At 46.2% G+C, this 25,931-nt stretch overlaps 1 protein-coding gene across 4 annotated transcripts in view; it reads left to right on the top strand.

Annotated features, from left to right (window-relative positions):
* Positions 1 to 25,931, top strand: part of PLCL1 (phospholipase C like 1 (inactive)) — a 207,286-nt gene that overhangs the window by 165,697 nt on the left and 15,658 nt on the right. For all 4 annotated transcript variants that reach the window (XM_068948227.1, XM_068948229.1, XM_068948226.1 and 1 more), the window contains exons 3-5: positions 1,932 to 2,135; positions 12,320 to 12,395; positions 16,133 to 16,242. In XM_068948227.1, coding sequence (XP_068804328.1) covers positions 1,932 to 2,135; positions 12,320 to 12,395; positions 16,133 to 16,242 — 390 coding nt within the window. The remainder of the gene's footprint in view (positions 1 to 1,931; positions 2,136 to 12,319; positions 12,396 to 16,132; positions 16,243 to 25,931) is intronic.

Genomic DNA, 25,931 nt, shown 5'->3' with positions numbered 1-25,931 from the left:
TCCACTAAGCAGCTGTGTGGTCCCAGCCAGTGGAGGGCCAGCACAGCCACCGGTATCATGTCTTGGTCCAGAGGGTCTGCTGGCGCTGCCTTGGTCCTGGGGCGCTGCCTAGGGAGCGCCAGGGCACGCTGGGAGCCGTGCGGAGGTTACGCCGCACCGCGGCCTGGCATCGACCCGTCCGCCTTGAGCTCCCGTCTGTGGCTGCTGGCAGTGATTTGGCAGGTTCAGTAATGGTCAATTCAATTTAGAGGGCTGCCTAGAAACAAAACTAAGCAGCATTAAACAATGAATTTTCCTTAATAAATAGCTGAAATCAACCATAGCTGTCTCCAGTAAAACTTCAGAAACAATGCTCTTTTTTTTTTTTTCCTTGAAAATAGGAGAAAAACGCGTAAAACTTCACTGACCCCACTCTTCTGGACAGAGTCTAAAGCAAATTAAATGCTGGCAGCTGGAAAAGTTTACAAAATGACATAAGTTTTAAATGACTCCCAAAGGAATATCCTTAGCATATTTTTAAGAATGGGAAACTCTTCCCAGCCTTTCCTTCCCCACAGGCCTTGGAAGTAACTAGTCTGGACCTCTGACTCCACCTTCTGTCTAGGTCAGGGTTAGATACAAGAGCTATATAAAAGAAAGTACTCATTGAATTGGACTCAAAAATCACATTCATGTGTCTCCTAAGCTAAACTTCAGTACATGATGTTGTTCTTGGGAATGCTTTGTAGAAGACACAGTCATTAGGTTTAACTGCATACTAACGTATTTGATTAATGGGGAAAGCCTCTATTCATTTGTTGAGAACGGCTTTTTCAGGAAGAAGTTGTGGGGCAGTATTTACAAGCTAGGGGTTGTTACAATATTCTCTTGCCTGTATTTTGTGCATCTTGGTCATTGTATGACTCGAGAAGCTAAATTACAAGGGAAAGTCAGCCACGAGTCCACTGATGTGGGTAATAAATAAGTAAATTCTGGCATGTTAGTTTGGTTTGACCTGTGTATCCAGTATTGATTTTCTTACATGTGACCTCTGAAGGGGAAAGAGCATTTGTGTTGCTGTATGACGTGGTAATGCAAGGCTGGAAACGGTGTTTTTTCCTGCTTGTCTTTCCCATGGGAAATACGAAGTCTGTCAAACTCATTCTTGCTGGAGGATGATAATGGCTGGCAAACTAGGTGATTATTGCTTCAAAAGCAATTGGGATATGAACACTAGAGAAACAGCATTTTAGGCAGATTGTTTAATATGCTGGAGATTAGACCTTGTCCCTGTTGGGGCTGGGTTTATGATGCAGAGTGACTGTGAAGCCAGTGGTTGGGACACCTGTGTCCAAGGGGAAGACCCAGGTGGCAGGAGGCTGGGGAAGGAGAATGGGACTGGAGAACAGGACCGTGCGCTGCAATGTGTGCCTGCCCCTGGGGCGCACGGGGGCTGCCAGTAGCCCTCCTGCAGCCTGGTGTTAAGGGCTGGCTCCTCCTTCCTCAGAAACCTCTGCAGATCCAAGCTGAACATCTCTCTGGAAAAGAAACACTTTGGGCCGCTTGCTCAAGGACCAGTCCTTTAGTAAAGCCAAAATCAGGAAGAGTTCATTTTTCTTACATTGAAAGAAAGATAGAAATCACATTGTTCAGACCTCCTTTGTCAATCGTAAGGAAGCAAAACAGTCCCATTTTCTCTCCTTTGCTTCTTGCAGGTCACACCTTAATTTCTTATGCCCAGCAATGCAATATTATGAATGTCTTGAACACAAAAAGCAAAACTTACTCTTAAAATCCCCTAAATGCAAACGAGACCCTTCCAACTTAAAAGCCAGCCTGCGCTTGCGTGTGTAAGCGGGTGGTGGAGAGGAGAGGCAGGGAGGCACGAGTGACTTTGTGGCAGATGGGGACGTGAGGGGGACGTGCTGAAGTGTTTCTCTTCCTTCCCGCAGAACGCAATGGTGTCAGTGAAGGAGCTGTGTGGGCTCCCTCCCATCGCCAGCCTGAAGCAGTGCATCCTTACCCTGTCCTCGCGGCTCGTGAATGCCGACAACTCACCCTCGGTAACCCTCTGCATGAAGGATGCTTTTCCCTACCTGGAGCCTCTGGGTGCCGTGCCCGACGTACAGAAAAAGGTCCTGGCGGCGTATGAGCTGGTAGGTGCCCCTTGCTGTGCCCTGCGCCTTGCCCTGCCGTCCTGCACCGGTTGCTGGCTAGCTGTCAAACACCTGAACATTACATAGGTCTCAATATGCACATACAGTGTACTACAATTATTGCAGTAGCTTATGTTTATAATGAATAAAATGGGGAATAACTTTGGGGGCATCAGATTGCTTCCAGAGACCTTAAAGCACGGGGAAGGATGATCAAATTCTTGACTAACTGTTCAGTCTGCCAAATGCTCTCCTCCTTTCCATGTCGTTTTCTGCTGTTATAATGCACTTTCCAGGAGAAAATCAGGTGAGGGGAATGGGGAGGCACTGGTAGGATTTTAAGATTAAAAACACTAAAAATACTCCAGAATAACCTGAGGGTTTCTTCTAAGGTAGTTCCATACTGCTGGAAGGTAATTAAGTTTTGTTTTTAAAAAAAAAAAAAAAAAGCTGTGACAATATAAGGATGAGGATTGGGAAATGCCATTGTGTGCCATGTTTTAGGTTTGTTACATGGCGTTATGTTTGTCTGAAGGAGCAGATACCACATAAGAAACCTTTTGTCTTCGGATGCCTACTTATGTAGATGTACCGAAATGAACGTGTCCCCAGTTATCTTTGTAATTACATACTGAGGAGTACACATGGGACATTTCAAGGCCTTCTTGTGCTTTGGAAATAGTCTTTCGATTTAAATAGGTGAAAGGCCTGTTTCAGATGCGCACAAGAACATTTGTATAACTGTTTTAAAGTAATGTTTATGCTCATATTTGTCTCGAATGGAGGAAGATGTAGCTCTGATGCCAAGAGACAGCACGAAGGTTTAGAAATGGAGCGGTTAGGGAGAGGAGGGAATTCTTTTGTACCTGGGTTAGCGTTGATTGAGCTGCGATTCCGATGAATGGGAACATGTTACTTTAAAGTACCCTTACCGGTTGGGCTTGGGGCTGCATCTTACATTGCTAAAACTTTTATTTGGTCCTGAAAAAACAGAAATGAGATTTAACAAAGTTTTTGCTTTATTTTGGATAGTTACAGTTTTAGGCAATGTTAGTAGCCAGTTATTGAAATCTATTTTGTCTTTTCTCTATTAAAAAAATGAATCGTCTTTATCAACTTGACATGTGAGAATATAACGTTTGTGCCGAGCGGAGGGGCTTGCTGTTTTCGCTTTGAGAAAGGACTCTTTTTGCTGTGGTGTTTGTAGTGATCCAGGGCCTAGTCCTTTTTAATAAGGAAACGATTCTGTGTACTGGGCTTTCTCCCCGTTAGCGTGTGTGACAGGTTAAAGCCGGCAGCCCGTGTGCAGCTCAGCTGGCTCTGGGAGCACGAGCTGGACTTTAGAGAGCCTGCAAGAGCATGTGGGGATAGAAAGAGAAGCAAGTTCAACAGAACGGGATGATTTTTTTGTGCTTTTATTGTCTGGGAAGAGAGGCTTGATAGCAATGCAGATGCTGGTGGACTGCAATATAAAATGTTTTGGGTATGTTTTTTAAAGATACGATATGCCGCGGTTCAGCCTGTTAAGTTGTTGATAAATATGACTTGAAGGAACTGGATTGACGTACTTGCTGCAAGTCTTTAATTTCCCAGAAATATCTCTTCACCTTAAAGCACTTTTTGGGTGAGCAGGCCTGCAAGCAATTTTAAAAATAGAACTGTTGGATTTTTTTTTGCTTTGAGTTATTTATTAAAGCACCTCATTGAGCCTCTCTCTTGTAGTAATGGCTGTATTTCTTTATTCCTTCTACAGCAGAAGTGAAAAAAGTTTGGTGCTAAATCTCATAGTGGAGAATGGCCAAGTGTGGGTCTGCCTTGTCATCTGAGGTGCAAAGCGCAGGTAGCTCGAGCGCTAGGCAAGCCGTTCCCATCTGCCTGGGGAAACAGCATATGTTTCACAGTTTTTAAAAAGCATACTTTGAAAATCTCTGATAAAAACAGCCAGAATGTGTTGGATTTTTCCCCACTACTGGAAATTGTCATTGGAACATCTCTTTCTCTCAAGAAAAGTGTAAACTCTGCCAGTGTGTTTAATGGGGCGTGGAGAGCGCTGACAGTCCAGGCAAACGGAGGTGCAAATGCTCCGAGACCTGTCACCATGATCTTGAAAACAATTAAGTGTCTGCTCTCCTGCGCTCAGCCTTTGCCAGTAGCCATGCGAGACAAAGACCATTTTGTGCAGTTTGTTTGTTTTGTCTTGGGCAATTAATTTTACCATTGTGCTTTGCCTTTTTTTTTTTTTGAGAGAGGCCATATCAGAATAAAATTTAATGTGCTTTGTTTAAGGAGCCGTAATGATTTTCCAGGACTTTTTTTTTTTTTTTTATTTAAATGATTGCGTTGCGGCGGCTTTGTGGAGCTCACAAAAGCTGCTGTGCCTTGTGGAGGAAGAGGCTTTAAGGAAGATACTGGGTTGTATGGAAGTTCCTGCAAAGTCAAAAAGGGAACAGGATTGTGTTAGAAAACAAGAAAATAGGGTGCAACGCTGGTGGTACAGTAAAAATGTTTTTGAAAAATATATGAACTATCAGAAACATGCTTTAGAACTGTTTCTTTCAACTTGCATATAGTTTTGATTATTGTATGTAGCGTATGATGAATAGATTTGGAGAACTGATGCACGTACTTCCTTGGGTGGTGCAGCACGCCTTCTACAGGCTGTTCCTCCTGGCTTTGCTTTCCGGCAGGGAAGGGCTGTCCCTGTCCCCCTCCCCGGCGGCTCCCCTCGGGCTGTGCCGGCCGGCCGGCCGCCAGGAGCCGCTCGCTCAGGTGGGCAGCGCGCGTGGCTTGCTTTGTAACCCGTCAGATGGACATCAGCGTTCGCTGACCACCCCTAGGAGAGGAGACGTTGGGTAAGAACAAAAGGGATGAGGCCCAGCTGGAAACGACAGATGGCTGACTTATTCATTGCAAACAGTTATACTGTAAAGTTAGAGTTTTTTGGTCGCAAATTGCTCAGAAACAAATTGTGGTTTCTCTCTCTGCACGGTATATAATTTGCTGATGCAAGCACATGTTAGCTTAGTGGTGCTTGTGCACTTTGCTTTTCGGTTATTGGTTCATCATTATTTTTCCTCCAAGACTGGATGACTGAATCATTTGAAAATCAAAAGCAATGAACAACTGATGATAAACTTTTTCGTTTCTGCCCAAATCTCCTGGCTCTTGTGCATGCAGAAATATTCCTATAAAAATAAAAGAAGCTCCACAAGTATCTGTCTAACTCTTTATATGGTTTTTGAATCTCCAGTAATGAAAAGTGCAAAAAGACTGGACAGAGAAGTTTTTTAGTGCGTTTGGGAGAGCCGTTGCTGGCACAGAGGCTGGTGGAGGTGGGTGAGCAGAGGTGCGCGGAGGTTTCGGAGAGGCACTGTGCCACTCTGCCTGCCGCCGACCTTCACGCTCAGTCCTTTTGGGTTTCCATGTCTTCATGCAGGCAGGACAGCGACTTATTCCCAAGGAGAAAGTTCATTTTCCCATTTTACGTATATGCAAAATAACTGAACAGATTTTGGTAAACTTTTCCAGTGAAATTCATATTTCAGCTGGGACAGTGTCATCCCCAGAGGAACATTTTTCACCGTGCTCTGAGTAACTGAAGACAAGGGGTATTGCAAAGCGTGATATTCGCTGCCAAGCAAGTGTTATAATATGCTGACGTCAAACGCAGTCCAGTGCATGGACGTTCACGTTGAATTAATATCTGTTTTCAAGAGTTTTGCATCCAAAATTGGACATAGACTGGGAAAGCAATTTTTCATTTTCTTTCTCTCCTTCTTGTAATTCTCTCTGTCTTTAATCACCACTCCTCCAATTGCTTTCTCTTTTGTTTCCACATCCATTAGTCCCTCCTAAAATAGGACCTAAAAAAGATTAGATCAGAATTTTTCTTAACAGAATGAAAATCTAGTTGGCTGCCTGAGTTTGTGCGTTTGAGTGTAAGCGTGTTCAAAGCTGACCCTTCCCCAGTACCTGTCGTGTTTCTGTAGATTTAGAGGGCTGCTCTTCATGTACCTGATCATATCTCATAAGGTTTTGGCACCATGTTTCCCCAGAAATACTTGTATGCAAAAATACAAATTGAAAATTTAAGGTTAATTTTATTCATTTTCTTCTGCAGTTTGTGTAGGTAAGGTATTTCAAAGGTTTCCAAATGATGTTACCATTCTTGATAACTATTCCTCCTACGGGGCTGTCCCAGGAAAATGCTCACATACAGAAACCTAACCTGGAGTATTTTGGGAGAAAATACAAGGTAGCGTACCTGACCAGCAGTCCTTCCCTAGCCCTGCCAGCCTGTGCACAGCCCTGCTTTTCACAAGACGTACTGGCACATGATTAATTGCTTGGCTGTTCCACATCCCAAATGTCTGCAAGAAACGCTTGATGCTAAAGAGGGACTCCTATTTAAATTTTCATGAGCTCAATTTGCACTTCAGATGCTTTTCCAGTTGGCGCTGTTTCTGTAGCAAGAGGCACAGTACTGTGCTCCTGACCCAGGCAAAGCTCTTGGCTGCCTGGGGAGGGCACAGGAGGTGCAGGCACAGCGGCAACGGGCAGACACCTGAGAGCAAGGTTTTTTTTTTTTTTTAATTTGCTGCTCAGTCAGTTCCTGTTCTAAACCCTGGAATATTTATGAGCAGACTCTTTGAACTATCCCTTCTGTATCATTTATCTTCCCAGCAGGAGCTGTGCTTTAATTTGCCACCAGGAGTTTTTCCTGCCTTTTTTGTCTTTTTTGGTGAGAGACTGCTGTGTTAATTCCTTCTCCCCTTTTCAGTTTGCAGCGTAGTTTGTAATAAAAGAAGGAAATTGGTTTCTCGCACAGGAGTTCACTAAAGTAAAAAGAAATAACATTTTTTGGTCATTTTGTACTGAATCTGTGACCAAACGACATTTCGTATGTGCAAGAAACAAGCCTGTTAATTTCTTGGGAGTAAAAACATAGAGTGTTAAGTTAAGGTATTAAGGTATTTTGTGTTAAGGTATTTTCTATTTCAGTCAAATTTATTTATCTTTGTAACTGACACTTAAAAGAAGTGAAAAAGCTTAACACCATGCTTTCTGCAAAGCGATGCGATTTTACAGTTGATATTGCCTGCTAAGTTTAGCCCTTGAATAAGACAGGTCAGTGTTACTGCCAGCCGCCGGTGGGCTGCGCTTGGCGGTCTCGGTTAGCGCCGAGCAGAGCGCCGCTGGGTTTGGGCCAGCCCTTCCTGGCCAGGCTTTTGTGAGACGCCCAAGTGATTTTAATGGGCTGCTTCAGGTGGATAAGATGAACTAAGTTTGGGCTTCTTCTTTTCAGCATTTCATAGGAATATTTAGATCAAGTGAGCTGTTTTGGGGGAAGAATTAACGTATGCAGATGAAGCCTTGCGTTCCTCGTCATCGGCTTCCGGGGCTCGAGCCACGCGACTCCTTCGGCAGTCTGAACAACCTCTTGGTCAGCTCTTCTAGTGGGAGCCTTTCCTGCGCCGTACCCTCCACCAGGAGGTTAGCGCCTCCCAGACTTAAAAAACTCCTTGTAGGCCGGTTGCTGTAGAAACACGGCAGGGCGACTCTGACTCCGGTGGGAATAGCGGGGGCCGTTCCTCCGCTCCACGTGGCATTGAGCTGTCCGGGTAGGCGGGCATGATAGATAGGCACCCAAGACTTGTAACTTAGTTCCAAAGTTTTGCTGCAACACGGACACAACATTCAGTAGAGTAGTCTCCCTAAATTCTCTTCTGATGCTTTTGTGGAGTAACTTTTGATAAAGCTAATGCTTCTTCCTCTCCCTCTTTTCCTTTTGTGTCTGTTTTACAAGCTCTGCTGAAGGTGGTGTCTCCCGCTCGCTCCCCTTCCCTTCTGCTTTCTTTAATAGGTGTGTGCTGTCGATCGGCAAAGTAGCTTTTAAAGTCTCTACAATGGAGTCAGGTTTTTTTTTTTTTTTTTTTTTTTTTTTGGTTTCACTGCTACTCTTATCTGTTTGCTTCCTGTAGTTCGAGTCAACGCCTATGGCTGGCTAACGTTCATCGTTCTGACATGGGAAACGCGAGCAGCCCTGGGCAGGCCGGGCAGCTTCAGCAGCTGATGAAAGTTTCCTCGCTGAGGTCCGGCGATATCAGCATCTGTCCACTGAAGGTTGCTTTTTAGTATCTGTTTCTGTGAGATTAACCCCTCACAGCTCAGTGTCTGGAAGGTAACGCTGCGCTCATGGTTTTCCTCAGTGCCGGGGAGGCCTCTCACTTCCCGAGAGGCGCTCACCAAACGGAGCTGCTGTTAATTAACAGCCTGATTAGTCCCCAGCAGATTGCTGGGTCCCAGAGTCTGAGCAGAGTAAAGGTGTATGGAAGTGCATGCTGTAAAGTCTCAAGTTGAGACTGGCAAAGTTGGGCTAGAGAGTCTTAGCGCGTGATGCGATTTATTTCCAGCAGGAAATCTCGCAGCCCTCCACGTTGCGTTTAAGCTTTGGGCTCTGGCCGCGGCAGCCTGCGAGCAGCCGTAGGTTACCTCCGCAAGCAGCACCTTGTGCTTGGCGCCGCCTGGAAAAGCAGGGGAGCGTGCAGGCTGGCCGGTGGTGGCCTTGCTTCAGAAACAGTGCCAAAAACCCCCAAAGGGTGCATGTAGGCTCGTAAGGCAGGGCGGTGAGCTGGAGGGTTGGCGTGTGGGTCGAGCCGCCCGCAGTGGGCCTTCCCGGGGCTGAGCAGGGCGCCCCGGCGCCCAGGGAACCTGCACCGTTGTGTGGGCTCTGCGGGGCGCCTCGGTGCCTGCTCGCCCTCCTTTTAGTCACACATGAGACATCTTTAGCGCTAATTCCTGTTAGCAGTTACTAGTAATTTAGCATTTTAGGTGACCCTCACAAAGGTTACTTACGAAATACCCTCAAAGTGCTGCCTTGTACGCAAGTGGGAAAATCATGAGAGCAGGAAAAGAAAAAGTGGCTTTTCAGATTGCTGTCTGATTATGTTTTGGGGACTGTGTCCCTTCTACTGCCAGGCTTTGCCCAGAGTGATTTGAGCATGCGTTATGACATGCTTTACTAAAACAAACAGACTAAACCCCATGTTTTATCCCTGGATAGCAGTGACTTGCCTGTCACATCTGTATGAATCCTTCCCTGGTTCTTTGAAGCGACTGGCCATGCTTCATCCATACACTAGCCTGCCGTTACCTAGATTTTACCTGCACGTTTAGGAAGGCTCATCTTCTGCCAGCTGAAACTGTAGCTAAAATTCACGTTGAGACCAGAGCGTGGCTTATAAAGTAGAGATACCAGGTCCTATGCGCAGTATTTTCACAGGTGGCCTATTTTCTTAGGCCTGCTGAAATCGTATGTCGTGGTCGGCCTAGGGTGTATTACCTCTACCTAATGCATTATTCCCTAGAGGAGCCTTTGAGCGGGAATATCCCTTGGGGTACCAAAGGGATCTTCTCATTTCAGTCACCTAGTTGAGGAACTCTGAATTACCTCTCAGGACTTGGCCTGGGACAAAGACTGCATATTATTTTACTGCTGTGTGAGAAGACAGTAACAGGTTAAATTCTGCTGTATGATCTGTTTTTAATTGTTTTGTTTTTGCAGAGGTGAGAGCAATGAGACTTTGAAGTCAGCATCAAAGGGGTGGAGGGCTGCTCTACTTCCTCTGCAGCAAAGCAAAATTGACATCCTATTGCCACGTTTCTCTTAATAATGGTTATAATTGGGGTTAGAAACCTTCATGTTTGGAAGTCCTAACACAGCCATACCAGAGGCTCCTAGCAAGGGGTCCAGTAGTTGGAGGAAGATGTGGTCAAACTCAGTTTACCAGATTGGAGGTGAAAACTCATGATTGCCAAGGTTTTCCAGAGAACCTGCCGATAACACAGTTTTATACTTACTGAAAATTGCAACTTTCCTAAGTTGTAGTCTAGAGATGTGGGCACGTGAGAGTCAGGTACTTTGGACTTCTTGTCCTAACTTAGCTACGTTGGCCTTGTTGGGCAAAACACGCAGCCTTTTTGTCTCTCCTTTGCCCCTTCGAGCTACCAAAGGCAGTAGGCAGTCTCTCCTGCTCCGGGGCAGTAGGACGAGGCCGCGTGCCGGGTTGGCGGTGCGGGTGCAGCCGTGCCAGCAGGCGCGGGGCGCCCGAGCTCCTTCGCCTCGCCGTGTTGGGAGTCACCTGTGGTTTTGGGGGGATTCTTACTCTCTTCACTGGTCAGACCAATGGTGGCATTTGTGGCTGGCAGCAGAAAGGCTCCTTCAATACAAAATGACGATGTGCAGTGGTTCAGAAGAGCCAGCAGGTGGGTGGGAATTGTAATTTCTTCCTAGATGAAAAGAGAGAAAATATCAAAGAGAAGAAATCAACATGATGCACGAACAAGCCAGTAATAGTGAATGAAATGCAACGGGCACTGTCTAAACTAATTTTGATCTTGGACTGATCCACTGGGCATGTTTTCTTAAAAAATAATTTTGCACTCTGTAGGTGTATCGAGCCTTTTTCTTTCTGCATGGGGAGCTGATAATGGATTTAGTTTCTATTATGCTCTTGTTTATGTCAAAGTCGAGGCAAAGGTATTTTTATTAAATGAAGCTTGTTTTAAAAACTATAATTATAAATGGAGATGATATGAGCAGTAAAGTTTGGATCTGAATTTCTCCAAAATTTGGAGATTTGGGTGTGACACGTGGAAGCATCTCTCCTCCACTGTATCTAATTAAAATAATAATATGTGCTAATTTACCAGTATTAGCTTGGTGCTTTTCTACCGTCTTCCACTAAAATCATGTGCATTATGTTTTAACCCAAGGGGGGAGAGAGGGCGCGACGTTATCCTGACACTCAAGGAAGCGAATTGGGATTGGCTCAGCCCTGCCTCCTGGCAAAATCCTGCTGTGCCCGATGTGTGTGATCGTGGTAACACGTATCCGTGCTCCTGCTTTTCGTCTCCTTTCCTCAGCCCTCCCTGCTGATCACTGTACCCACTTGGGAGATTTTGTCACGCCACGTATTTGTGCGGGGCCCCAGGGCACGTTGGGTAGTGTGAATTAACGCCTGTTGCCCTCCCGAAGGTGATGCTGCCGTGATGGTGCTGCCTGGGCCAAGGTGCCTCCTCCGCGCTGCTCGGGCTGCGGGCTCGGCTCCTCCTGCCCCTGCTCTCGTGTTTGGTGCTTTTGAAAGCAGGCCTGCTTTTACCAGTCATAGCGTTTTGGCAAAGCTTTCAAGTGGTGGCTTCTGCAATTTCAGGACATAACGTTAGGAAGTGTTCAGTTTGTTTCACTTTCAATTGGCACTGCTTTTATGCTGCTTGAGTTTGATTGGGTTTTTTGTGGTGTGAGTCCCTGGAGAGTGAGCTTACGCTTGGGCACAGTTTATTAAACAGCATGTTCTCCCTGCCTGCAACAGATGTATGTGCCACCTTTTGCAATTTTGCAGAACATGACATTGAGACAATTGCCTGGGCTTCTCAAGGGTTTGGGGAGAGTTGTTCACATCAAAGCTGAAAAGCAGCAGCAAGAAGAGCGGTGCAGGAAACTTGCTGCATAATGGGCAGCAGTTCATCTGGTTCCCTCTTAATGGCCTAATCTAGGAAGATGCATAAATATGGATATCACTTGAAACTTGTGAGTAGTCTTATTGAAATTAGATGCCTTTTTTAAGTTTACTGCAGTGAAAATGTTGCTCCGAGCTATTGGATTTGGGTCTGAATTTCTCCAGAGAGAAACTCAAGAAATATTATAGCTGTTTTAACCACTGTAACGCTTAAAGTTAAGCATAGGCTTAGGTGCTTCTTGAAATCAGTGCTATTCATGACTTGGTAGCGCTTTTGATAACCACTTATGTGGTTATCAGGACTCATTTCATTTGAAGAAAAGGACTAATTAGAAAGGGTTTGGTTTCATAGAGAATGATTTTTTTTAAATTTTGTTTGCTAACTCTATTTTCTCCTGAAACCACTTCTATTTCCTTCGTGTTATTTACAGCAGTGTCTCGCTGGTGTAAAACAGCTGTTCTGCGACTTCTGAAGCAAAACATTTCCTGAGCAACTGTCACTTCACTTCATACAGACCTGGGAGATCTGATACGGAAGAAAGATCTGGGCTTTGCCGTGCTGCTTGCAGAGCTCTTCTTAAGCTTTACATTTGTCGTGCTTTTCTGTGGACTCCATGTTGCAGGAAATCCTAGTAATGCCCTTGTTTTCCATTTATTTTCTGACAGATGATCCAAGAGAGCAGGTTTCTTATTGAAACAGCAGACATCACTCACGACAAGATTGTTCAGTGTCAGAAAGCAGGTAACCCGTCTATACTGTGCTGTTCTTGGCGGAAGGGGGGAAACGTGCGGGAATTTTCTCGCGGTTTGTGACTGGTGCAGCAGCGTCTTCCGCCGAGTGTTTGAGTGTGAGCATCCTGGTCTTGCCCTGGCAAACTCCACCCTCCTCAAGTAGCAAAAGAAGCTCAGGATTATGGAAGAAACCTCAAATCCACTTCGAAAACTATTTTTCCATCTGCTCTACCAGCCCCAAAATGCATAACAATGTTTAAATTAATCAAATGGACTAGAAAGTCAATTAATTAAAAAGAGGGAGTGAGAAGATATGCTGCCTTTACTGAGCTCCATTTGCTACCACCATCGTTCCCTCAAATACAAAACAAGCAAAGGCCCTGAAACCCCCAAGACTGCCTTCTTTCCCTTTGCCTTTGCTTACTTCACTGTTGAGGTTTGTTTTAGACTTTGGAAACGGATGCCTAGGTAATTCCGTTGCATCTCAGTAAATCTATGTGGGTATGCATTATGTATGTCACTTAGGTGGGCCCAAACTAATGTAAGTATGCTTGAAGTAGATTGTGTGGTGCTGGTAGTTATCCTTGATGTCTCTGCGTGAATTAGGGCTCTGACTTGCATGTGCCGGTAGAAAGGGAGGAAGTGGTTTGGGAAGTGGCCTCCCTGGTGCTGTCTGCTCTGTCCCTCCGCTGGCGATTCCCACTCCTTTCTCAGGATGGCAGAAATCATGTAAGCATCTGCGATTCACTCTTGAGCTTGTTCTTGCAAACCCATCTTCGCCAGCTGCTTAGGGCAGGAAACCAGACTCTGAACTGGGACATGTGGTCTAGAGTTTCCTCTGATACAGGGGGATGAGCGCTGTTAGAGGAGGGCTCCCCATTTGGAGATGGTAGGATATTAAACCTCTATAGCTAAATCCAGTAGCTTTTGTGTATCAGAAGCCATATTGAATAAATGCATGCAGTGTATTTCTATTAGGGGCTTGCACTGCTGAATTAAATCTATTTTTAATTGATACACTTGTGCAGCTGCACTTTCCATAACCTGCAGCAAGCCATGAAGATCCGTAATGCAAACACCTGCTCCTGCATGTAATGCTCGTTTGTGGGCATGCTCTTGTGAGACCACAACAATCATAAATACTACTATTTCTCATAAGCATTTTCAGATTTGGCAAGCGACACAGGCCACACCAGTTTGCTTCTATTAAATGTAAATAATGAATGAAACTGATGCTTGGTAGTAGAGCCTTTATTTCATCTTAGTAGAGAAAATTTGAAAACTATTTCAGCAATAGCATTTAATTGTGTTTTAAAGTGGTATGGGAGCAGGGTGGGCCCTAGGCTCGGCTCTCTGGAGGCAGCCCTGGGCTGCGCTCGCGGGGGCAGCGGGTGCGTCTGGCTGCGGCTCCTGAGCCTCGTCCTTCTGCCCACGCTGCTCCCGCAGGCCTGCACGAGCCGCGAGCACGGCCTCGGCCCGAGCCTCTGTCGGGCGCAGAGGAGTTGGCAGAGAGCTATGCAGACCTGGGCAATGTCGGGCAGCTTTATGCCCACCCCAGCTGCAGGCCCCGCTCTGCGTGTAGGCAGAATAAACCCTGCCACGTCCCCGAGTGCCGGGGTATTTGCAAGCAGAGTGTTGCCAGTACCTGCAGGGAACATGGCACAGGGCTCCCATCGCCATACCGATGTCAAAAAGTCCCCTCTCCTCCCTTCCCCCCGCCAAAAAGATTAACTTCTCAAGTTTGTTCTCTTTTTAGCTGCTGTGTCTGCTTGTATTTTTTTTCTTTTGCTTTGTTATCCTTATAATATCCTTTCTGATTGAGGAGGAGGATAAAGACAAAGAAGGAGGAAAGGAGTGAGGGAGAGAGGATCCCTCCCCATGCCTCGTTGCTCATTAGTTCATTACACATGTTACTCAGGCAAATTGTTCAAATGATATTTTCAGTGTAGCAAAACCCAGGACTTAAAAGTTAAGAAATGTCAGAGGTAGTGTTGCCTGTGAAATGTCATTCGCCTCGCCCTGGTCCCGCTGCCCGCACGTTCCCGCGGGCCTCCTGCGCGAGCCCCGGCCTGCTGCGCTCCTGCTCCCCGCAGCAGCTCGTCGCGCTTTGGTTTTCTCTCGCTGCTGCTTGTTTTGCAGTGTGCTGAGTGAGCCCGGCCTCTTTGGTGTTTTTGTTGGTGTCTCTTGCCGTGGTCTTGGGGCGCTTTGCAGGCGGGAGCGACTCCCTCTCCCCGGTGTGGTGTTTTTTCTGCAATTTACAGGGGGGAAAGGAAGATCCGGAGGGAAAAATACACATGTGCTACATAAAGGCAGGAACTGAAGAGATGCTCAGGACCATCAGCCTTCATATTTTTTCGGAGGACAAAACAAGGCATTTGAAGGGTGTTTTTTTTTTTTCCCCACTTGCTCAAGTGCAATGATTTGTAAGTCTAGAGGCATGAAGCGTGCTAGCAGGGACAGCTTGATTGAAGTGAAATTATTTAGACCCTTCTCCAAAGGAAATGCTGTGGGAGCCCTGTTGCCTTAGATATGCAAAACTTGCAAGTGAGCAAGTAGCAAGTCTTGCCTTGTGTGGGGTTGCAGTGCCTCAGTGTGTCCCAGGCTGGGCCCGAGGGCTCTGGGGGATCCCCGCGAGGTGGGAAGCCTCGTGCTGGTCTTCCCGGACAGCGTCCTGCAAGCTTTAGCTGGTTCAAGCCTTTCCTGGGACGCCAGAGGACTTGCCGCTTCAGCAGCCCCCACGCGCCCGGTGCGGGCGCTCTGCGTCAGTCCTCGCCGGGGTCTCTCTGATGGCGTTTCCATGGAGCTCAGATCTGTGAGGGACGTTTGCCTTAAAGAATTAGCTTTAAGGGAGAGGGAGCTTTAAGCCCTCCCTGTGAAGAGGGAGAGCTACGAAACAACTGGGGCTTGACCTTGGCTTGTTTGACCTGGATGGGCTTCAGACGCTTCGGAGCAATTTGGTGCCAATTTGGCCGTTGTAAAGCACAAAGGAAGAGAACGTAAGCAGCCCTCTCTTTGTCCACACCAGCCTCTCGGAAACGTTTGCATGCGCTGTGCAAGTCTTCCAGAATTGGTGAGCTAATGGGACGCATTCAGGTTTTTATTTGATCCCAGATTTTCTAGATTCACATATCCAGCAAAGGATTTGCAGACATTTGCCGCTGAACCTAGCAATGAAATGTAGCGATTGCCAGGGCTCTGGTTAGCAATCCCACTTCAGCAAACTGCAGCAATAGCAGTCCTGTGATTAGCAGTATACGTTTATGAAATAATTCATCATTGTGAAGCGCAAGGGTTTTTCTGTATGACTGGGATGAAGATTAATGATGAGCAGTACCCCTGAGTCTGTATTTGCAGTGCCGAGCAGATCTCTCTCATGTCTGTCAGACTGGCTTCCAAGGCACAAAAGCCACTGTTGAAGGGGAGCGACAAACAAGTGCCTTTTCTTGCACGTCGCCGGCGATGCAGACTTTTGGAGGAGCGTTGTTTGCTCTGGGATTGGGTGCGTGTCTGTGTGGGGCCCCAGCAGTGCAGAGGAGAGTTAAATGTGAAGGGGAGTAACAGTCCTGAGGTTGCGCTTTGCCCTTGTAGCCTAAAGCTGCTCTCCAGGGCAGGGTGGTGCCGGGAAGGATGGAGGGAGCGCAAAGGGGTGCTGTGGGAAGTACCAGCTGCGAGGCTGGAAGTGTTCAGTGAACGTGTTACAGGGGAAATCGCTCATGCACTGCGTGATGCACTGATCTGTTTCTTTAGGAATGGAGTTCCACGAAGAGCTTCATAACCTCGGGACAAAGGAAGGCTTGAAAGGAAGAAAATTAAGCAAAGCGATTGAAAGTTTTGCATGGAATATCACAGTGCTGAAGGTAAGCAGAGAAAGCACCATCTCATGTCTCCTATTAACTTCATAAGCAAACTTTTGCTCTTTTAGTTCCTTTGTTGGTACTGTCTTACTAATATTGCAGCAACATTTTGTTTTAATTGGACCTATAAATTACTCCCAGTTACTGAGATTTATCAGATCTTTCTAACTGACATCTCTGGTTTGGAAGCTATGGAGGGGAACTTACCCAGGCCTGAACATGAGAGTGAAGACAGTTCATTGGTTTGTATGCACTGAGACCTGATTTTGGTCAGCTGCTCTGCCCCACGCACCCTGAATGGGACCTGTCCCAAGTCACAAAGTCTCAGATTGAAGTGACTTAAATTCTACACGTCCAGTGCCAAGTAGTTGCTTTTGGCTGGCTCTGGGCCTTCGAAGGAGCCTACCAAATAGAAATGTTGATGTAGGAGAAACGGAGGCCGTCTGAGAGTGACTCAGTGTTTACCGTTCCCCGTTTGCAAAATGAGGACACAGCATCTCTGAGAGCAGGTGGGCTGTCAGAAAAAACACAAGAGATTGTAGATGCTGTTGAAATATCAGGGGTAAGTTTCAAAAGCTGAACGCTATCTAAAAAACTAAAAGAGAGAGGGATGAAAGTCCCTGTGGCCAGGCTGCTCAGACTGTGGATAAGCCCATCACCTGCAAGGCTTTAGCTAGCAGTTCTGCCCTGACAAGGCACAGATTGCTGCGGTGGCTGGATGTCTGCGCCTGGCGAAGTTGCCCAGGGGCAGCAGAAGATGCACAGAGGAGAAAGCCTGGTGCTGCCATGGCAGGCAGGAAGGAGGGGACCTGCATTTTCCTGCCCTGAAGCCAAGCGTTCAGGTTGTTGGCATTCAGCTCACGCCTGGTTTCACAGCGTATCATTTCCCATCCTGCTCTGACAGATCACACTCTGCTCCCTGCTTTCCCCTCGCTCTTGCACTGCTGCTCCCTCCCTCTACCCTGCTTGAATAGGCTGCCCCGTCTGACCGTGTCTCTGTGACCCTCCTGAGCCTTTCCCTTCTCGTCGTTCCTGAGCAAGCCAGCTGAGGAGAGGTTAATTTTTATGAGATTCCTCATCAAATATATGCATAAACATAGAGCTCGACAGTGGTAACAAAAATAGCAGGAGAGGGCACACTTCAGGCTCGTGGAGATGGAAAGAGCACGAACACCTCTGAGCAGGGGAGGCAAAAAGGAGGTGGGAGAGGGTGGTCTGTGGCGTGAAAAGGGGTGTGAGAGGCCGTGAGCACTGGGGAAGGGCTAGAGGAGGCCTGGGGAAGGGCTAGAGGAGGCCTGGGGAAGATGTGTGGGTTGTTGTGTGCCTTGATCTGCTGTGAAAGAGAGGGAGAGTGAGCAATAGAGTCGGCACAGGCTCAGTTAACAGCACCCCTAATGAAAAGAAAAGGCAGCTGATTCAAACATGATGGAAGGAAGTGACCTTTTCCACGCTGCATAATTGAGATGAGTAGCTAAAGAGGACAAAAAAATGCACGAGGCGGTTATGTACCTTAATGTGAATAGCTTTATTTGTGTTAGGCAAAATAATTGCCTCATGCTCAGAGTCACTCTAAATGTGGCCACAGTTGCTCTAATCTTGTAAATATTTAGATCCTTGTCAAATGAAAAGTTCAGTCTTCCGAGGGTGACCTGTGATTACTGAAGATACGAGTAGGCTATCAGAAACATTTCCCATGAAACATAATTGCTGCCTAGCACATACTATAAATTTTAAAGAATGTTATCAACATTTAATCCAGGTCAGGGAATAACTGACATGTTTCGTTATTAAGCCACAATTCCTTTTTTCTTCTGTCAACAAGGAGGATAGATCGGAAACATGTTAAAATACTAACAGTGCCTGTGGTGACTACCCATTGGTACAAATGCACGTAAAACACCATTTCATTCTGACTTGAGTCCAGTTCAGCTATGACATTAGGCAACGGGGAACATGGTTGTGCATCAGATGTCTGATATGGGATGGTCCGTTGTTGTTCTTATCTTTTAACTTCCCCCCTTTTTTTTTTTTTTCTTAAAGAAGACTGTATTTCAGTGATGCTGGAAATAATAAACTGGTTTGCTGGTTACAGATGCCTCTTGTGCTTGGCACGGACCCTACCTCTCTGCTCTTGTGGCAGGCTCTGATGAGAAGGGGAGACCAGCGACACTCCTCTGCTCCAGCTTCTGGTGTCCTCTGTGTGCCCGGCTGGAGGGTCCCTACAAACATATTTCACTACATGTTGATAGGCTGGTGTAAGAATAGAAAAAATAGCCTGTAACGTCCAGCAAATACATCAGCTGCTTTAAACTAGGTGAGGTGAGAGAGAGAGAATGGCAAAACACCTACAGGAGAGTGCGGCTTGGCGTGCTTGGGGCTGGGGGAAGCAATTGCATCCTGCTGCAATAGGCAGCTTTGTTGGCAATTTTGTGCAAGGTGCCCACGAGCAATAGCAAGTATTATTTTGGGCTTGGGCTTGTGCTTGTCAGATGATTAATAGTCTTTTCCTAGGCTCATGAAGCAAAGGCATATTTAATTAATTATTTATGTATAAATATTCATTGCAGTAGGTAAAGTTTTGAATACAAAGAGGGGCTACAATAAGAAATTGCTCCTAGCAAAATCATTAAATAGTTATAGAGCTGAAGATTAAAGTATATTTTATAAAAATTATAGCTGGGGGCATTCTTCATGTTTAAAAATGCCCTGGGGTACTTCTATGAGGTACTTAATGGGAATGAATCAAAATAATGTTATATTTTTCCTTACTGTATATAAAATTAATTACATATTAGTAATACCCAGGAGAAGAACAAACTATTTGCCAGAACATAAAAATGTTAGTAAAACCAAGGGCTTTATAACTCAGCCACAGTCTAACAAGTTGACTTTGACATTGAGGCATGTTATTAAAATGTCACATCATCTTATTTGGCCCTATATCATGCAAAATAATGTCAGGCACACAGTCAGCAATATTGAGATGCACAATGTAACTACAATAGACAGAGGAATGTTCTCACTGCACAAGTTGAGGAATGGTTATAATCCTAAATGTTAATCTCACTTTCACATTTGATTCCTTGCACCACAGTCTCTGTGGCTCTGTTTCCCTTTCGGTATTTATTCGAGGGCCAGTAAAGTGCAAAGGCAGCAAGAGATTCTGTGTTTAAAATCTCATGAAGATGCCTGGGGCTACGGGCAGTGGCAGGCCCTGGTCCTGGTGCTCCTTGAGGAGCTGGTCCCTGGCAGGGTCTGACCCTGGCTGCTATGTGAATTTATGAAAATGTTTGGGAATTTAAAAAAAAAATAAAAAATTGTAGCATACAAAACCGCTCTCCTGGCTGAGGTAAAACTCCCGTGGACTGCCAGGAGATGTCTACTTGGGCAAAGAAGTTAGGATGAGCCAATGTGCCACAAACCTAGTAAGCCAAGCAAAGCTTGCGTTTTTTGGCTGTGATTCATATTTACTGCTTTCACGTGGAGATGCTTTGTCTGTCTGCAGTGAATGGGTTTCCCTAGGCTCTCTGTGCTTTGGTGGCTCGGCACATCCACAATCTAGGAACAATACTACCAAATACTTGCCTGCATATTGATGGTTAATGTTTAAATAGTTACTGTACCTACATACTGACGTAGGTTATAGACAAAACATGGGAGGACAAAGATAAAGAGGCACTTACTGTTTTGGTCTCCTACTCAAGAAGGAAAAAGACCCAAACGTTGGAATCGGGTCTCTGCACTAAAATGTATTTATGTATTTTTAAGCCTATGCTGCCGCTCGTGATAAGATTTCACTGCTGCTGCCAAAAGGGTGTTTTGTCTCACCGCGGTTCCCAATACTGGTGTGTGCTGCTCTTCTTCGCACCACCAGGCCACAAGACATTGAGTGGTTAAATTTTCAGGGATCATTTCATCACCTGTCCATCAGTGCATCCACTAATTATCCTACACTTAAGTTAATGCTGATTAGCTGTATACGGAGAGAGGTTGCTGAATGCAGGAAGGATGCAATTATTGAATTGCTAATGCAATTCCCTCTGTGAGAGAGTAATCGACAATGCCATCTCTTCAGCTGTGCATGCAGACATGCGAGCTGAAGCCTTCCTTGCTTCCTTCATTTTTAATTTGACTTGCATTTCTGCGATGTGAGTATCTTTTGTTGGTGGCTAAGGGGTGAAGGAGGAAGCTTTTAGGATGTGGTTATGATCGATATTAGCTCTGGTAGAAGTGTTTTTATGCAATGAAACTGTGCACAAATAGCAATTCTGGAGGATAATGTCCGCAAATGACCTGTTTCTTCATCACAGTCATTTGTGGCAGTGGTATAACCACCCTTCTGTCGCTGGGGAGACCTGCGGCATCTTAACCTGGGTAGCAGAGCCCCAAATGCATGCCTCAAGGAGGCTACTGGGAGAGATAAAAGCCGGGTTTCTGAAAGATGTACGCAGCCAGCCAGCCCTATACTTATCTGATGTCACTTAAACGGAGCTGAATCTAGCATTGCTACAAGGTGTAATTTTTCTTTAGGAAGAAAAGCAGCACATCTGACTAATGATTAGTAAATAATTCAAAAGCATCCTTGTGAACAGTGGTATCGCACAGAGAGATGCTGCTGATCCTTGTGAGAACTAGGTCCATTCACAGCCTTAATTTAAGGGCTATAATACTATACTGTGATGGGAGTGTTTTTCATGGATACTCTGCAGTACCATGAAATCATCTTAAAAGTAAGATTAACACTTAAAAGTAAGATTCTCACATCAATCCTTTTTCCTGCTGTTAGGTGAGGACTGTGGCTTTGCCGCTTGGCGTGCGCAGAGTGGACACAGAGCAGCCTGGCATTATCGGGGTCATTTTATGTAATGCAGCACAACTAACAACGTGTGCTACTCCATGTCATATCATTGCTGCCAAAGGATTTACATGGCACTTTACACTATACACTACGTAGGTCTTAAATAAGAATACAGTGAATTCATGAGCACCCATAAAGCCGCTGCGTTGTGTTGTACTGCGTATTTCAGTCCTTATGCATGGCAATTAGGTTGTTCTTTCCTCCTGAAAGTATCCTTGTACCTTATGTCCCTCCTTTTCACAGCATATCTCTGTGAACCTGAGTATATAGGCATTCCATCTTTGAAACTGCAAAAGAGACGAAAAACAGACTGTAGTGGCCTAGCAACAAATTCTTGTGATTTGCTGTCATCTTGTGACAGTGGCTGGATAGTCCAGCAAAAGCAGCAGGCAAAAACGGTTTGCGCAGCTTGGAGAGTTCACGTTTGCCTTTAACTGCAGGGCTTATTGTAGTTATTCCGTGGGTACTTGTCTCCAGGTCTCTCTAGACAAATGTATTTTGAATGTTGTTACCTTGAAGGATTTTTTTCCCAGAGAAAATGCCTTTTCCCAGAGTTCAGTGCCTTTTTTGCTCTCTAGTCCCCATGCTCTTTGCCTTTCATTTGTCGATGTAGTTCAGGGGATTGCTTCTAGCCTCTGAAGCTTGCTATACTTTGTGACTTGGCTACTTGGGAGTATCTGGTGCTTTACTCTGAGATTGGCTCCGCTATGGCTGAGATTGGCTCAGCTAATGGTTCTGTGGGGTGACAGATTTCAGAAACCTGTGAGGAGATGCAGAGCTATTCTGGTGATTCACCTCCTTCAGGTCGATCTCTTACACGTTAACTAAAGGACAAAAAAGTAAAAATAACACAAAAAAGGGCTTTCCAAGTGAGTGCTAAAGAGAAGGTGAAAAGGTCCAGCAAAGTGAACGTCCGGTTGTTCTTGTGAATACTCACCTGCTTAGTTTGGTTCAGTTTATTCAAAAGTAACAGGGTGGGTTGTTTTTTGTTGGGACTGTGATGAGTTTGGCAGAACTGAGTTTGCCAGATAGAGTAGGGAAGTGGAAACGTGTAATCCACATGCAGAGCAGCTTGGATGAGCGTGTTTTGTGAACCAGAGGCACCAAACCCTGTAGTTATTAAGCAGGCAGATACTTCCTGTGTTTAGCAAAGTGTGCTCTTCCCTGCCGGTTAGGTTGGTGAGTGTCTCCGTGAGCTCTCTCTTTTATACTGCTCACAGCACTGAGTGTTGCATTTGTTGCCCAAGCCTAAAGGTAGGTGTCTCGTTCAGAGACACTTAGTCTTGGTGGGCTTGAGGCAGTTGTATCTGGTGATGGAAAGTCCTCAAGTCACTTGAACAATGTATATCAGGGTGCAGCGACCTCCCAGTCTCTCGGAGGTACCGGTTAATCAGCAGGAATATCCTGTGCCTCTTGGCCGCCTGCCACGCTGCCGGAGCGCTGCTCCAGGGAGGGTGCAGCCGGCAGCCTCGAGCAGTGCTGTGTCGTCTCGCCGGTACCCTGCTCCCTGCGAGCATTTGAAGCCCTACCAGTGCTTCTGACAAGCTCTCTGTTTTCTTGGCCAAGGAAAATTTCAAGACATGAATCAAGTTTAAAGCAAATTAAATATTCACATCTGTTTGAAGTACGCATGAAGGCCTCCCAGGCGACGTGAAGTCTGCGAGTAGCCAGGGCCGGCAAAGCAGCTGCTGCTGGGGCAGGGAGAGCAGCCACTGCCGGCGCTTGCAGCTGCAGCCCGGTGCTCCGAGTTTCCCAGTGCACGTGTTAGGGCACAGGCCCCCAGAGCGGCTAGAGGAGAGACTTCATCCTGCCTTAGTCCATAATTCCGGTGGTTTTGTCTGATACTGGTGTAGAAGGAGTCTGTCTCGTTGACTGGCAAGAAGCGATTGTACGGACATGTGTGTGAAATGGAGTGCGAGTCAGTGTGTAAGTGTCCAGGCACAAGAATCTCTGTTCGAGGTCACTCCTCCGCGTGCAGCCTGGGTGGCTGCTGCTGGCTCTCACGTCCCAGCTAGGGACTGCAGGACCAAACCCAAATAATAGTTTCATTCAGGTGGTGTGTACCATTTTCCCACTTTTCTCCAATCTTTGAGAACTGTCTCAGATACATAGGAAATAGGGCTGGAAGGTGCCTAGAGAGGCTGTGTGGTTCCTCCTACCTCAGAGCACAATCAAATTGAATATTTATTTGTCCCATGCTCAAATACTAGGCATGAAAAGGTACTCCGCGTCAGGCTGCAGCATCCTTCACGTCAACAGCCAACACCTGGGGGAGCTGGAGTTGCTCGGCCCTGGGGAAGCAGGTGATGGCCAGGGTCATCTGAGCAGAGACACCGGGCCCCTGCCCTTCCTCCCACTTCCTTCCTCCTCCTTCAGTGCCAGAGCTCTGCTCTGGGGGTGATGCATGGCAGTGGGCTTGGGGACGAGATGCCTTCATGTTCAGCATAGGACAGATCAGGAATGGAGGGTCGCCAAAGTTCATACAGGAAACAAGTGCTGTGATCCACCTTCCCTTGATGTAAAGTACTTGCTTGGACTCAAATCCAAGTTTGTATATTTTTTATATAAATTCTATTCCTACAATTCAAATGAGATGTATGTTTGTGTGTATCTGTGCGAATGCACAAACATGCATGTGTATAGGAGGTGAAAGACGAAGGCATCAAATATATATTGAACAACAGTACTTTGGGAGAAAAAGAACCAATGTTAGCAAAGTGAAAGATGATATGAAGTGCCTTCAGTGATACCTTATCTTGGCCCATTTTTCTTGTGTTTGAGTAAAGTATGCCAGAGATGACAAGCAATCCTGTATTGTGCCTGTTATTTTGAGTGATACGACATTGCGAAAGCTGTGGATCTAATGCGGAGCTGTTGGCTGCGTGCCCTGCGTGAGGTGCCTCGTACTACAGCGGTGGTGAGGAGACACAGCCGGGACAAGGGTGCCCAGGCCACCCTGGGAGCCCCGTGGGCTCTGCACGCCGAAGCTTGGCATGTGAAGGTGCTGGGTGTAGACACCAATCATAGTGTCACTGCACAAATGGAGGCTTGCTGAGATTTTTGAAGAGCACCAATCTGCCAAAACTGATATCTAAGTCTCTTCTTGTGTAGCTAGCTGTTGACTGAAACCTCTGCTTTGCTGGCTGTTCTGCCTCAGCTACCCCCCGCTTAGGCCTCATGGTCCTCTCCATCTTCCCTGTCTCTTTTCCCTAACTCCCAAATCCCCTCTTCCCCCTGTGCAACTCCAAGCCTGTCCCCTGCTGTTTTTCATGCAGCGACTTCCTTCATTTCTACTCTGTTTACTGCAGTCCTGGTCAGTGAAGTCATGTGGAAAATCTAAACTATAATAAAACAATAAAAGAATGCCATTTAAAATATATTCATATGTGTATAAATGTATATAAAAAAAAAAAAGAATACACAAGATGTTGCTCACTATCACGCTGTTCATTTTACCTGTGGTTCAGATTTTCTCCTGTCTTCTGTCCAGACCTAACTTCTCAGGGCAGGAGCTCTCGTTATCTGTGATCCAGATGACTTCTGTTTATTACTGCACGTTTATGCTGACTTTACCCCGGGGTAACGGCGTGTGGGCTTTGGCACTGCTATATGCCAGTGGGTGCCCTGGACCCTGTCACAGCTGGAGCCCGGGCTGCTGCGAGTGTGATCTGGGTTTTGTACCAACCTGCCGTGTTTCTTCTTAGCACCTGGGTGTGAAGGCTAACTTCTACCAGGTCTCTGGATTGTCATGTCCACAAAGGCTGTTCAACCGTAACATAATTAGCAAAGTTCAGGTGAGGGTATGTGAAGGCCAAGAGAGTTTATTCTCCACGTGCTGCTCTGAGCAGTAACAAGATTATCACCTGTGAAGAAGTCATTCGAAAAATTAGCAGATATGACTACAAGTTCCTTGAGGGAACTGATCTTTTGAGGAAAAGGAGCTATTTCTGCACATACGTGTGCCTGAGTAGAACTGAGCTCAAAAAATGGGTAGTAGTAAGGAGAAGGAAAAAAAAAAAAAAAAAAAGACTGAATGGAATAACGTGTGTAGCTGGTTCCCCACTGAAGGAGGATTTCACACGCTGTAGAAACTGGGTCAGTATCTTCTCCCATGCCTTGAAGAAGGAGGAGGTGATGAATGCAGGAACTGAGAGTGTCGCAGGAGCTTCAGCAACTTCTGCCGCAGTCCCCTTCCCTGGAACGGGGACGTTTTTGCCTGAGACGCAGATATCAAAGCCTGCCGCACCCGGCGCTGGAGTTAATTAACAGAACCTGGAAGAGGTGGAAGTCAGGAATTTTACTTGTGCCAAACTGACAACATGACCTCATTCAGATGAATTAAAAGGGCTGTAATGAAAGTATAAGTTTCAGCAGAAATTCACACGTTTCTTGCTTTTATCTGTCAATACATGCGTTAACACAAAGAAAGTGAGCAGCTAGCTGCCTTTATGAAGTACTGAAGATTGCACTAGGAACCCTGCCGAGCCGTCCCCGGCGCTCCTGCGGCGAGGCGCGCGCGCTGGAGGGAAGGCAGCCTTCCCGGGGCGCCCGGCCCGGCCGCGCTCCTGCCCCTGCCAGGCGCCTCGAGAGATGCTTTCCTTCCCCGGCTGCAGGTGCCCTCGTACCTCGCCTGGCTTACCGGTCACGGCACCGAGGAACTCGATTTTGTTTTGGGTTGTCAGTTAAGCGCGTGGCGTTTTTCATGTACTGAGACACATTAACATGGGTGTGTTTTCTTGGACGCGCTTGTTGGTTAGATTTGTCTGTATCAACTCGAGGCCTGACTATTGTTCAGAAAACTCCAGTTATCTCTATACAACTTGGAGGATTCCTA

The sequence above is a fragment of the Struthio camelus genome, chromosome 6, assembly GCF_040807025.1.
Source record: "Struthio camelus isolate bStrCam1 chromosome 6, bStrCam1.hap1, whole genome shotgun sequence".
In the NCBI taxonomy this organism is placed as follows: Eukaryota; Metazoa; Chordata; class Aves; order Struthioniformes; family Struthionidae; genus Struthio; species Struthio camelus.
This window is presented reverse-complemented; position numbering and strand designations above follow the sequence as displayed.